Below are 13595 nucleotides of genomic sequence, written 5' to 3'. Positions count from 1 at the left end.
ACCGCTGATAAATAAGGGACTAAGCCAAAGGAAAATGAATGAATGAATGAATATTCATAAGATTTGCATATCCTGTTAATTAACAAACATTCCTCAAATGATAATTGGTTTTCAGTGTTGTTCTGTCATGATCAGGAGAAAGCTCTGCCTATGGATATATTTTCTGTCAACAACACACATCAGAGCCTGGTCGCTTGTTGTATTTTTGGTAATAATCTCCTAGGGCTTAGTGTCCACATACGTGGATAGCACAGTTTAGCTCTTAAGGGCCCTATCATACACCCGGCGCAGTGTGGCGCAAGACGAGGCGCAATAGTCTTTTGGTAGTTTCAGCTTGGCGCAAGAGTGGTTTTGAGGCGTTGCGCTACGCTGTTTAAATAGCAAATGCATTAGCGCTCATTTGTGCGCTCATAGGCGTTCTGGTCTAAAAAGTAAGGCTTTCTGAGGCGGACCGCTGGTGCGTTGCTATTTTGAGAAACTATAATAGATTTTTCATTAGACCAAAATTAACCCGGTCTAAACTTCAGCGCAGAGTTGAGCCTCGCTTACACACTGCTTAATACACACAAGAGAGCAATAGGCAAATATCTTTACATATGAAAAAATTTAAATATAAAGGATATATATAGAATATAATAAGAATAGATATAGAATATAAATATAAAGGATTAAAATATTACAAAACATATTATTTTCTAGCCTACATAAATATGAAAAATCACCGCTTTTATGTCTTCTTCATCTCGGGAGGCTTTTTCAGTTCATTCATAACAATTTGCTTTTGTATAATGTTATTATTATTAGCAGTATTTTTTATTATATCCATATTTATATTTGTTTTATTAAAAACAAGCTTAGATTTGCCCACCTGTCAGGTTTTAGACCATATGGGGCACAGCATGTGTTTGAGGATATAACTCAGGTTTTTAAGCACATTTTGTTATTATTGTTAATTTATTTGTTTGCTGGAAATAAGAACTGATTTTAGAAATAGTTTTGAAATGAATATTTGCACTTAACAAACAAAATTAATTATTTATAGACTAATTGATGTCTGTGTGTAAAGGTTTCCCTATCCAAGAGCGAAAGTGAAAGTAGATCCATTATCTCTCATTCTCACGCAGTAGATGCTCTGTTTAACAGTGTTCTGTTAATAAACTGTTAACTGTTTGCTAGTGAAATGCTCATTTTTTCCACTTAGACTTACTTTGCGTCCTGTAAATAGCGAATGCGCTCTTGGCGCGACGCAGCTGGCTCTTAAAGAGAATGGGAGATGAGACTCTAATTGGTTTATTCTCGAAACACACCTATAACTCATTAAGAAAATAAACTCAACCCTTTTAGACCATGCGCCATGGCGCAAAGCGGATTTTCCCGTCCTTAAATTAGCAAAAACCCGTTCTAACTCGCCCTGAAAGTGTTTGCGCCCTGCGCATGGACCGTCAAAATAGAACCCTAAGTGTTTATTTAAAATACTTTGAATGTATGATCTTTAGTTACAGACATACAGTGTCATCCTGTAACTGTTTTGCAGCAGATGAAATGTCCCAAACATTATTTTCAACTGTCCAAAATGGGCAAAAACTGTTTTCACTCTCTGATAGTCAAAACATGTAAAAAAAAAAAGTGTATGTATATATATATATATATATATATATATATATATATATATATATATATATATATATATATATATATATATTTATATATATATATATATATATATATATAAAACAGTCAGGAAAAAGTGTTTTTTGTAAATTCAGACCACGAGTCCACATATATGGACATAATTTTTCTCTAAAAGTACATCATATCAAAAAATAATAGTTATGTTTTATTCTAATTGGTTTCTAATAAGCCCAAATAACAAAGAGAAATAAAAAATGCACGTAAAAACACTTTGGGCCTTATGAGGTTAATTTTAAATTAGAAATTAGATTTCATTTATTGTAATGTTGTACTGTGGGCTAGTAGTGTTGGTACTGTAGGCCTCTCTCTGGGCAGTCACATGGGTTGGTCTGTCTTTGTTTACTTTTACTGATCAGTGAAAACATCAATGATGTAACAACTCTGAGGACCAACTACAATTCTTTTGATTTGGTCATGTGTGATTGATATAGTTCTTGTTCATAATCCTTCACTGAACCGCTCAGTAAAGGTGTGAAGTATTGTAATCACACACACAAACCAACTAAAGCAATGCAATACTACTTCGGATAAAATGATTTCAGTTTTCATGTGTGACCTGTGAATTGGAAAAACTCGATGGCTCAATCAAAATGTAATGACAAGACTGATACATCATGGATTAGCTACTGTTTACCTTAAACATCTCCTTTGCCCCACATGCACACAGTGGAAATAAATGCTGAAGTTAGAAACAAATGGAACAATATTATCCCTAGCAATTTATTTTTATTATTCTTAAAAGTGATGTTTAATATTGACTTGTTTAAATGTGATTATTATCATATGTTATATATTAATTTACAGTATTTATAGTATCACACATAATAATATCTACCTCTTAGTAACAGCTTTACTACTTCAATTACAATTCATCTTCAATAAAAACATTGATCAGAGAGGATGCCGGCTCAAATATTTTCAGAGTTAAGATGTGTTTAACAGTCTTTTTAAACCAGGGGTAAAATATAGCATAAACCAGAGGATTCAGACCTGAATTAGCATACAAAATCCACATTAAAACATTTATGGTTGTGGAAGAGTTTACAGTTACAGAACAGATGCAATATGGGATATAGCAAAGCAGATAAACTAACACAATTATCCCTAATGTCAGAGCAGCTTTACTCTCAGATTTCCTCTTCACTGAACCCTCCGTTACACATTTACCACCCTTCATCAGAGAGTTTATAACCTTCACTTGCTGATGAACAACATAGAAAATCCTCAAATATAAAGTGATCATTATGATACAGGTAAAAATAAAAGACATGAACAGATCAGTGAGCATCCAACTAAAACTAATAATGACTAAACATTCTCCATAACACACTTTGTTTCTGTGTAAAGTGCCAAAATATCCATTATTAACTACAAGGACAGTGTTATAAGCGGAGTAGTAAACCCAGCTCAGACAGATACTCAATAATATGTTAGTGATAGTTATTTTCTGTGGGTACAGTAAAGGGTGACACACAGCAACATAACGTTCAACAGCAATTAAAACCAAATTACTAAGAGATGCTGAGAGAAGCACAGCAGTGAGTATTACATTGAGTCCACAGAAAGTGTCTCCAAAGTACCAACACTTCTCAATCTGTTTGATGGCCTCTATAGGTATCACAATAAGTCCAACAAACAGATCAGCGACAGCCAGAGAGAGAATAATCATGTTGGTTGGAGTGTGAAGCTTCTTGAAGTGAGAGATGGAGATGATCACCAGCAGGTTCAGAAACACAGTCCATGCTGACAGCAATAAAAAGAACACATACATGATGTTGTATTCATGAGTGGAGCGTTGTTCCTTGATGCATGAAGAGTTATTGTTAGGAAAGCAGTATTGAGTCTCCTGATCCTCTGTCTCGTAGGCCATGAGTGAGTCTCCTTCTGTTAGGAGTTTGTTCTGCTCTCCTTTCTGTCCTTTCATTTATACAGTGTCTGAATCAGACTGACCGACCCATCTACCGCCCACTCTGATGTAAAGAAAAAAAAAGATCCTCTGCTGTCTACTGTTTATAATTGCTATGGTAATGAAAGCTTGTTTTGATATAGTTTTTGTCTTCTTTATTTTTAAATGTAAATGCTACATTGATTAATTGATCTGTTTTATGTGGTTTATTGGATGATATAAGAGGTGACCTTCATACAGAAGTGATATGACACTGTGGGTGATATGCAACCCATATTATGTCCATGATGTGTGAGAGCAATTTATAAGTTGAGTTGTTGTAGTGATTAGTTATGAATTTTTTATAAAGAGGATTTGTAAGATCCATTTATAAATAGGTCTGGACAAGGTATGTCACTGTATATTTCAGAAAATTTATGACAGAGTTTTGTTGGCTTCTTTTAAATAACAGTATGGAAAAGTCTCTAACAGTGGTGTGAAAATGGTTTTTTGGCATGTTTCACTCTTACATTTTTCAGACACATATTTAAATATTAGTCAAATATAACACAAGTAAACACATGCAGTTTTAAAAGTACGATTTTATTATTAAGAGAACACAAAATACAAAACTACATATCCCTGTGTGAAAAAGTGTTTGCCCCCTAAACCTAAAAGCTCTTTGAGCCATCTCTAGCAGCAACAACGTCAATCAAGCCTTTTTGGTATCTTGCAATGACTCTGTTACAGCACTGTGGAGGAAATTTTGACTCGATCATCTTTGCAGAATTGTTGTAATTCGGCCACATTGGAGGATTTTTGAGCATGAACTGCCTTTTTAAGATCATGCCACAGCGTCTCAATGGGATTTAGATCAGGGCTTGAACTAGGCCACTCCACTGTCTTCATTTTGTTTTTTCTAAGTAGCTCATTTTGAAGATATTTTGATAATAATAAAACATTTTTACACACATCTATCTCAAAGTGCTTTAAAAGCAGGCAACACAACAGCAAAAATCACACATAATTGAAGCAAAATACAAATGAATGAATAAAACAAATACATGTCAAAATATACAATATATGAAAGCAAACTAAACTGACTGTGCAAAATTGAATACACTCTACGAGAATATTAGCACAGCACTTTTGCTTTTGAAAGCTAGTGAGTATCTGGTGTTAGCACTATGAGCCTCACGCAGTGCAACACATCTCCTTCACATATAGTTTATCTGGCTGTTGATTGTGGAATGTTGGTCCACTGCTCTTCAATGACTGTGTGAAGTTGCTGGATATTGGCAGAAACTGAACCACGTCATTGTATAAATCAATTCACAGCATCCCAAACAATTAATTGGTGACATGTTCGGTGAGTGTGCTGGCCATGAATGAACTGGGATGTTTTCAGCTTCCAGGAATTGTCTACAGATTCTTGAAACATGCGGTGATGTTTTTGAATGAATGGCGCAACAATGGGCCTCAGGATCTTCTCACAGTATCTCTGTGCATTACAAAATGCCATCAATAACATGCAGCTGTGTTCCCTGACCATAATATATGCCTGCCCATACCTTAATCTTTCATGTTGTTCCAGCAGCGTCTGGATGACTGCTCTCAGATGATCATAGAGGTGAAGATGTTTGATGTGGCATTTCTGTGTGGAGTTTGCATGTTCTCTCTGTGTTCATCTGGGTTTCCTTCAGGTGCTCGGGTTTCCCCCACAGTCCAAACACATGCACTATAGATGAACAGAATAAGCTAAATTGGCCGTAGTGTATGAGTGTGTGTGAATTTAAGTGTATGAGTGTTCCCTATAGTACTAGTTGCTGCTGGTAGCACATCTGCTGGGTAAAACATATGCTGGAATAGTTGATGGTTCATTCCACTTTGGCAACCACTGATAAATAAGGGACTAAGCCAAAGGAAAATGAATGCATGAATGAATATTCATAAGACTTACATATCCTGTTAATTAACAAACATTCCTCAAATGATAATTGGTTTTCAGTGTTGTTCTGTCATGATCAGGAGAAAGCTCTGCCTATGGATATGTTTTCTGTCAACAACACACATCAGAGCCTGGTCACTAGTTGTATTTTTGGTAATAATCTCCTAGGGCTTAGTGTCCACATACGTGGACAGCACATTTTAGCTCTTAAGTGTTTATTTAAAATACTTTGAATGTATGATCTTTAGTTACAGACACACAGTGTCATCCTGCAACTGTTTTGCAGCATATAAAATGTTCCAAACATTATTTACAACCGTCCGAAATAGGCAAAAACTGTTTTTACTCTCTGATAGTCCAAACATTAAAAAAAAAGGTATGTTATATATGCATAAAAAAAGTGAAGAAAAAGTGTTTTATGTAAATTCGGACCACAAATCCACATATATGGACATCATTTTTCTCTAAAAGTACATCATATCAAAAGATCATAGTTATGTTTTTATTCTAATTGGGTTCTAATAAGCCCAAATAGCAAAGAGAAATAAAAAATGCATGTAAAAACACTTTGGGCCTCATGAGGTTAATCTTAGATTAGAAATTAGATTTCATTTATTGTAATATTGTACTGTGGGCTTGTAAAATGGCAGTGTTGGTACAGTAGGCCTCTCTCCAGGCATGGATTGGTCTGTCTTTGCTTACTCTTACTGATCAATAATGTAACAACTCTGAGGACCAATTATGATTGTTTTTATTTATTTTTTATATTATTATCAATATTATTAGAGGTGATCCTCTACTGATCCTTTTAATTGAAGGTGTGAAATACTGTAAACACACACACACACACACACACACACACACACACACACACACACACACACACACACACACACACACACACACTGAATTAATGCAACACTGACTCAGATACAATGAGTTTATCTTTCATGTGTGACCAGTGGATTGGAAAATAAACATACTAAATACAAATTAAATGAGTAGCCTGATGCATCAATGATTCGCTAGTGTGATCATTATATACCCCAAAACATCTCCAATGACCCACAGTGTAATAAATGTAGACGTTAGAAAGAAAAGGAACCATGTTGTCTCTGCAGTTTTTTTTCCTTAGAGATAACATCTACTAATATGAGAGATTATCAGTTAAATTACAGTTCATTTTCTGTAAAAACATTGATCAGAGAGGACTCCGGGTGAAATATCTTCAAAGTTAATATGAGTTTAGCTGTCTTTTTAAACCAGTGATAAAATAAAGCATAAACCAGAGGATTCAGACCTGAGTTAGTGTAAACAGTCCATTCCAAAACAGTTATAGTTGTGGAGGAGTTAACAGATAAAGCACAGATGTAGTATGGGATATAGCAAAGCAGATAAACTAACACAATAATTCCTAAAGTCAAAGCAGCTTTACTCTCAGATTTCCTCTTGACTGAACCCTCCGTTACACATTTACCACCCTTCATCAGAGAGTTTATAACCTTCACTTGCTGATGAACGACATAGAAAATCCTCAGATATAAACTGATCATTATGAGACAGGGAAGAATAAAAGACATGAACAAATCAGTGAGTATCCAACCAAAACTCATTATGACTGAACAGTCTCCATAACACATGTCTGTTCTGTTTGAAGTGTCAAAATATCTATTATTCATTACAACAGCAGTGTTATAAGCTGAGTAGTAAATCCAGCACAGACAGATAAACATTAACATTTTGGCCATGGTTATTTTCTGTGGGTACAGTAAAGGGTGACACACAGCAACATAACGATCAACAGCAATTAAAACTAAATTACTAAGAGTTGCTGAGAAAATTGCCCCAATTAATATTGAATTGAGTCCACAGAAAGTGTCTCCAAAGTACCAACATGTCTCAACCTGTCTGATGGCCTTTATAGGCATCACAATAAGGCCAATAAGCAGATCAGCCACAGCCAGAGAGAGAATAATCATGTTGGTTGGAGTGTGAAGCTTCTTGAAGTGAGAGATGGAGATGATCACCAGCAGGTTCAGAAACACAGTCCATACTGACAGCAGTGAAAAGAACACATACATGATGATATATTCCTGAATGGAGCGTTTTCCTTTGACACACGATGAGTTGATGTCAGGAAAGCAGTATTGAGTCTCCTGATCCTCTGTCTCATAGGCCATGAGTGAGTCTACTCCTGTTAGGAGTTTGTTCTGCTCTCCTTTCTGTCCTTTCATTTATACAGTGTCTGCATCACTCACCGCCCAATCAAATGTTAAAGAAATAAAGAAATAAACAATAAGAAATCCTCCCAGTCTACTGTTTATAGTTGCTATAGTAATGCAAGCTTGTTTTGATCTTCAATACTTTTTCTTCTCTATTTTTAAAGCTAAATACTATATTTATTATTTTATTCATTCTTTATTATTTTATTGGGTTATTTTTAAGGTGTAAAGACCTTTAAACTGAAGGGTTAAGCAGTGATACGCCATCCACATTACATACTGCAATACTCATGTAGCACACCAAAGTACTCTTAACTGTGCACTCAGCTGAATTGTGACTAGTGCGACTCTACTTTGAATAGAGATGGTTTCAGGCCCGGCGCCAAAATGTCATAACTGAGAGGGAATTTTAATCCTATATGGGGCCACTAGACCTGCTGATTTTGGTCCCTCTTGTTCCTTTCATTTAGGCTGTTTATTCACTTATTTATTATTACTTGGCGTTACTGCTTAAGTTACTGATTTAAGGCAGTAATATACTTTTTATAGTAATAATAATATGTAAAGGTTTGCTTTATTTTTTTTTTTTTTTTCAATGAAGGTTAATGCAACCATACTGTTTATTAATGCAGATGGACATGGCTTCAGCACTAAACGAGTGCTTTATATTATCTTATTCTCCTTATTTCTTTCTGCTTTTTTTCAAATAGTAAAAATGTTTAAAGTTTTAGGTCAAGGCGTCAAACTATGCCCACACAAGCACGCTAACCCGCTATTCCAGCCTGATCTCACGAGAAAACGTAAGTATTTCACGTTTTGCCAGTTTAGTGACTAAGTCGTACGAAATGGTACGATTTTAAAAAGGAGGCATGGCACCTGACCCCACCCCTAACCCCAACCGTCATTGGGGGATAAGCAAATCGTACTAAATTGTATGAATTAGATCGTACGAATTCATACGAATTAGCCACTAAATGAAAAAGTTACGAATTGCCGTGAGATTGTATTGGCTATTCATATAACCAGTAAATAAATATAGTGAAATCAGCATAATCCAGTCATCACACTTCATCTCGTCTATTGCCCAACTAATCAGCTATCATTGTTAGGAAAAAGTAGAATGTTACAATCTAATGTCATTTAAAAAAATAGTAGCTGAATGTGTACTTAGCAACATTTTAGGGCATTAGTGTAACCAGAAAAATACCTAAAAAAAAAGATACCTGAAAAAAGAAATTCACAGTTATTATCCTGAAAATTGGTTAAAGTTTGGCATGCATAACACACTGCTCAATAAGCTATATAACTTCATCATTTTGAAGGTAAAAATAAAGATTTATGTTATGTTATCATGAGTGAGGTTTTTTTTTTTGTGTGTGTGTGTGATTGTCCAGCTGGCATTTGGAAACCTTAACATAAGCTATTAGGCTGTTAGGTCTATCGTCATTTATTTATTAAGCCTTTTTAATAATGTTTTCAGGTTACATTTTCATTTTTAGGGCCATGAGCTACAAGTAAAAAAAAAATCTGTATGCTAACTGTATTTATAGCTGTTAAAATAGGTCTACAGTATATGTTCTGGTGTTTAATTTTGCATGAGCAAATATCAGTATAGTCTACATTACATATTTTGTTAAAGATTATCATTCAGCCTTCCTGCAGAGCATGTGAGAGGTTGATCTGCGGCAAATCCACTTATATCTCGCACTATACCTATTTCATTTACAGTTAAAGTCAGAATTATTAACCCTCTGTTTATTTTTTCCCCTAATTTCTGTTTTAATGGAAAGAAAAAAAATTTCAACACATTTCTTAACATAATAGTTTTAATAACTCATCTCTAATAACTGATTTATTTTATCTTTGTCATGATGACAGGAAATAATATTTTTCTAGACTTTTTCAAGACACTTCTATACAGCTTAAAGTGACATTTAAAGGCTTAACTAGGTTAATTAGGGTAAATCAGGTTAGGGTAATCAGGCAAGTTATTGTATGACGATGGTTTGTTCTGAAGACAATCGAAAAAAAATTAACTTAAAGGGGCTAATAATATTGACCTTAAAATGGTTTGGCAAAAAATTAAAAACTGCTTTTATTTTAGCCGAAATAAAACAAACAAGACTTTCTCCAGAAGAAAAAATATTATCAGATATACTGTAAAAAATTTCCTTGCTCTGTTAAACATCATTTGGGGAATATTTAAAAAATAAATTAAAATTCAGAGAGGGGCTAATAATTCTGACTTCAACTGTATAACACTGTAAACTTGACTTGGCAGGGCGATCATCTTTAAATAATTTTTTAAAGTGTCCTAACTTGAGACTGCTGCTGCATAAGGGGGTGTTTCTTTTCACAACTGTAAAATTGGCTTTAGCAATTTGAAAATGAAAGCAAACATTCAAAATGTGTCTGCGTTTTGTCAATTTCATAGGTTCATTTTAATAATATTAATAATAATGAATATAATGAAGATATTATTAATTATAGTGTAGACTATTGTGGGAGGCGAGGCAGTGGCGCAGTAGGTAGTGCTGTCGCCTCACAGCTAGAAGGTCGCTGGTTCGAGCCTCGGCTTAGCTGGCATTTCTGTGTGAAGTTTGGATGTTCTCCCTGCGTTCGCGTGGGTTTCCTCCGGGTGCTCCGGTTTCCCCCACAGTCCAAAGACATGCTGTACAGGTGAATTGGGTAGGCTAAATTGTCCATAATGTGTGTGTGCATGTCAATGTGTGTGTGGATGTTTCCCAGAGATGGGTTGTGGCTGGAAGGGCATCCGCTGGATTGCTGGATAAGTTGGTGGTTCATTCTGCTGTGGTGACCCCGGATTAATAAAGGGACTAAGCAGACAAGAAAATGAATAAATGACTATTGTTTGACTGTGCAGTGTCCAACTAAACATTTTTATTAGGCTACATATCCCCTAACTGAAAAACGAATGTCAAAATGACAGTTGTGTCTCTGCTAAAATTAATTTAATGGCAAATTTCTTCTCCATTTTCTTTCTCTTTAGAGCTCAAGAGAGTTGTATTTAAAGATTTAGTAAACAAAAACATGTCATGAATTAGGCTGATCGCCTTCATTTCATTCACTAGTCCAGTTTTCTAGAGTGCGCCTTAGCTGCCGCTTTATACAGGCGCATCCTGACCTGCTGGGGGGATCAGATCTCTCGACTGTTGCTTTAATTTCGTAATGTTCATAATATCCAGCTCGCTTTCTGATGCTTGTCTACAAAGTTCTCTTAAACCCCTTTGATTGGTCACACCCTCAACAAAAACAGCTGTGATTGGCTCTTGCACGCTGCGAACTTCACAGATGAGTGACACTGATAAGCGGCAGGTGGGAGCGGCGGGGATACAGCTGATCCATGATAGACACGGTGGGGAAATCTCTGCAGGCACGCACTCGTGTCTGTATCCATCGCTGTAAAACAGCCGAGAGGAGAGGAAAAGTCATGTCAGCAGGTCAAACGGGCCCACAGTGAGTGAGAGAGTGAGAGAGAGAGGGAGAAATGGAGTACTTTCATTCTCTCAATCGCAGTGAAATAGGAGCTTCTGCTGTGTCAATGAAATTGTGCACACATTCTGTGTTTTTAAGTAGTTGGAGCGTTGTAAATACTCGCCCTCGCCTCCCTCGCAATAGTAATCTACCGTGACATAGCGATAAATGACGTCAGTACACAATAACCGGTTATGATTATTACTGAACCGATACCAAATTGACATTGTCTGCATCGCGGTGCACCAAAGAAACAATTAATTTTGACGCCCCTACCCTCTACACTATGCTTTTGATTCTGAAATTGAATATGCTTGGCTTTTAGCAATGAGTGAGTTACATCCCTGTGCACACACCTCACCCAGACAGTGCGGCTCATGTCCAATGCTGTGTTTTGCATCAGGCATTGATGGATAGAGGTCTGGTTGCATCCTGAATCCACCGAGGTCTGAAATATACCTCGCCTAATGGACTGGTATCTGTCATAGCCCATCACAACCGAGGACTGCTGCTGGTATGTCGGGGACTTGAATCAGGGCCCCTATCACTATAGCGGAGCAGTTCCCAGGCACATGAGCCTCGCCCCAGCATCTCCAACACACCGGCCCAGACCTCCCACCGCACCCCTGGGGTAAGCAGGACCAATTGTTCGAGTCTGAGAGAGGCCAGGTTCTGTGTTGGATGCGGCTGGAGAGCGTGACACCGCTCTGCCATTCTTATACCCACACCAACGGGTTGTGTAGCATGGCTGCTGCATGTTTGGCTGCTCGGCCCCATCCACCACTTTCTGGCCATTGGCCTGGGTAGCCCTTGCACTCTGGAACAGGGACAGGAGAAGGGAGAGAGAGGAACAGCAGGTTTGGTTTCTGCTATGGTTTGTTTGCTGACCTCGCTACCAGATAGTCCTCCGCTGGCTGGATGGCCCTGTTGAGCTTCTTGGGCTGGTGGCTTTGGACCTATTCTGTTGTCCGGGAGGTAAGGCAGGCATTGAACTGCTCCGGCACCACGGCGTCCATGATCTGGTTGATGCCCTAGCAGTCCTGCACCATCTGTCTGTTACAGGCGTCACAGAACTGCTGAGCACACAAAGGTTGATGATCTAGGACAGGGGTGTCAAACTCAATCCCTGGAGGGCCGAAGCCCTGTACAGTTTAGTTCCAACCCTGCTCCAACACACTTATCTGTAGGTTTCAAACAAGCCTGAAGGACTCAATTAGTTTGATCAGGTGTGTTTAATTAGGGTTGGAACTAAACTGTGCAGAGCTGCGGCTCGTTTGGAACTGAGTTTGACACCTGTGATCTAGGAGATATGGGAGATTTTGGACCGGTAATTGCTGAATGGTAATCTGGGCTTTGCTCGATAACAGTGGGATGATCTTTACCGGCCACTTGGCCTGCGCCCAGCCAAAAGCCTCTGCTATCCTCTCAAATAGGTCCAGGAACATTTCCGTTCAGACCCCACTTTCTGCAGTGCAATGGGAGGGTGGGCGACAGATGTTGTAGCTGGCTGAATCTCTTGATCCAGCAGCTTCTGGACAAGCTCACCGTCCCTCGATAGGCTTCCTCGAGAACCTGGAACCATTGTTCGTGTTCCGCTCACTTCTCCACAAGCACCTCTGTGGAGGCTCGTGAGTGATTGAATCACTTCCGCAAATGGACTGGAGTTGACATTCTGGCTGAGATGTTCCTTCTTTTTCCTTGGTTTTGGCACCAATGTAATAAAGTTTGTAAGGGATAATGGAAGGAGGAGGCAGGGTTGATTATTCAGATAAAAAAAACTACTCATAAACACATCTGGCCTCCACGCCATAATATGTTACCACAACAAATAACATCAGAAAACCATCAGTACATTATATCCAGCTATAGTCTGACTAAATTGATTGTGAATCATCCTCTTCTGCATTGCAGATTTAAACAATTGAATAGTCTAAAAATAGCTGTTTAAACATTCTAGAACTCAACAGGAACATTCCTTCTGTTACGGTTAACCACAATCAGTTCACCAAACACTACCAATATCTGTGTGTTTGATTAAATGTTTACATTGAATTATTAATCTGCAGTTAAACTGCAGCATCTTTCATATTTAGACACTGGAGGTTAAGAAGCTGCACATTTTGAAATATGTCATTTAATATTTATTCAGTTATTTTTGTTAAAGGTAAACTAAATCACAAAACACACCTGCTTTCACATGCCATTGTATTGATGAAGGATAAATAGATTGTGACATTCCTGGTTCAGACACATTTATAAACATATCTTTCAGATCATGTCACTTTAAAAAAAAAATTAATTAATTATCAGAACTGCTGTCATGGAACTCATATAATGCTGCTTTATGCTAAAT

The 13595-nt window shown here is 37.3% G+C and overlaps 2 protein-coding genes across 2 annotated transcripts; both read right to left on the bottom strand.

The window, feature by feature from the left end:
* Positions 1-2554: 2554 nt before the first annotated feature.
* On the bottom strand, positions 2555-3616 carry taar19j (trace amine associated receptor 19j). Its single transcript, XM_087271461.1, has one exon. It carries the CDS (start codon positions 3614-3616, stop codon positions 2555-2557), a length of 1062 nt encoding a protein of 353 aa, XP_087127587.1.
* A 3081-nt stretch (positions 3617-6697) lies between these two features.
* taar19q (trace amine associated receptor 19q) lies at positions 6698-9257 on the bottom strand. The gene has a single exon (XM_087271454.1). It carries the CDS (start codon positions 7757-7759, stop codon positions 6698-6700), a length of 1062 nt encoding a protein of 353 aa, XP_087127580.1. The 5' UTR covers positions 7760-9257.
* Between the last annotated feature and the right edge of the window lie 4338 nt (positions 9258-13595).

Source organism: Danio rerio, chromosome 10 (assembly GCF_052040795.2).
Source record: "Danio rerio strain M-AB ecotype USA chromosome 10, GRCz13ab, whole genome shotgun sequence".
NCBI lineage: Eukaryota > Metazoa > Chordata > Actinopteri > Cypriniformes > Danionidae > Danio > Danio rerio.
This window is presented reverse-complemented; position numbering and strand designations above follow the sequence as displayed.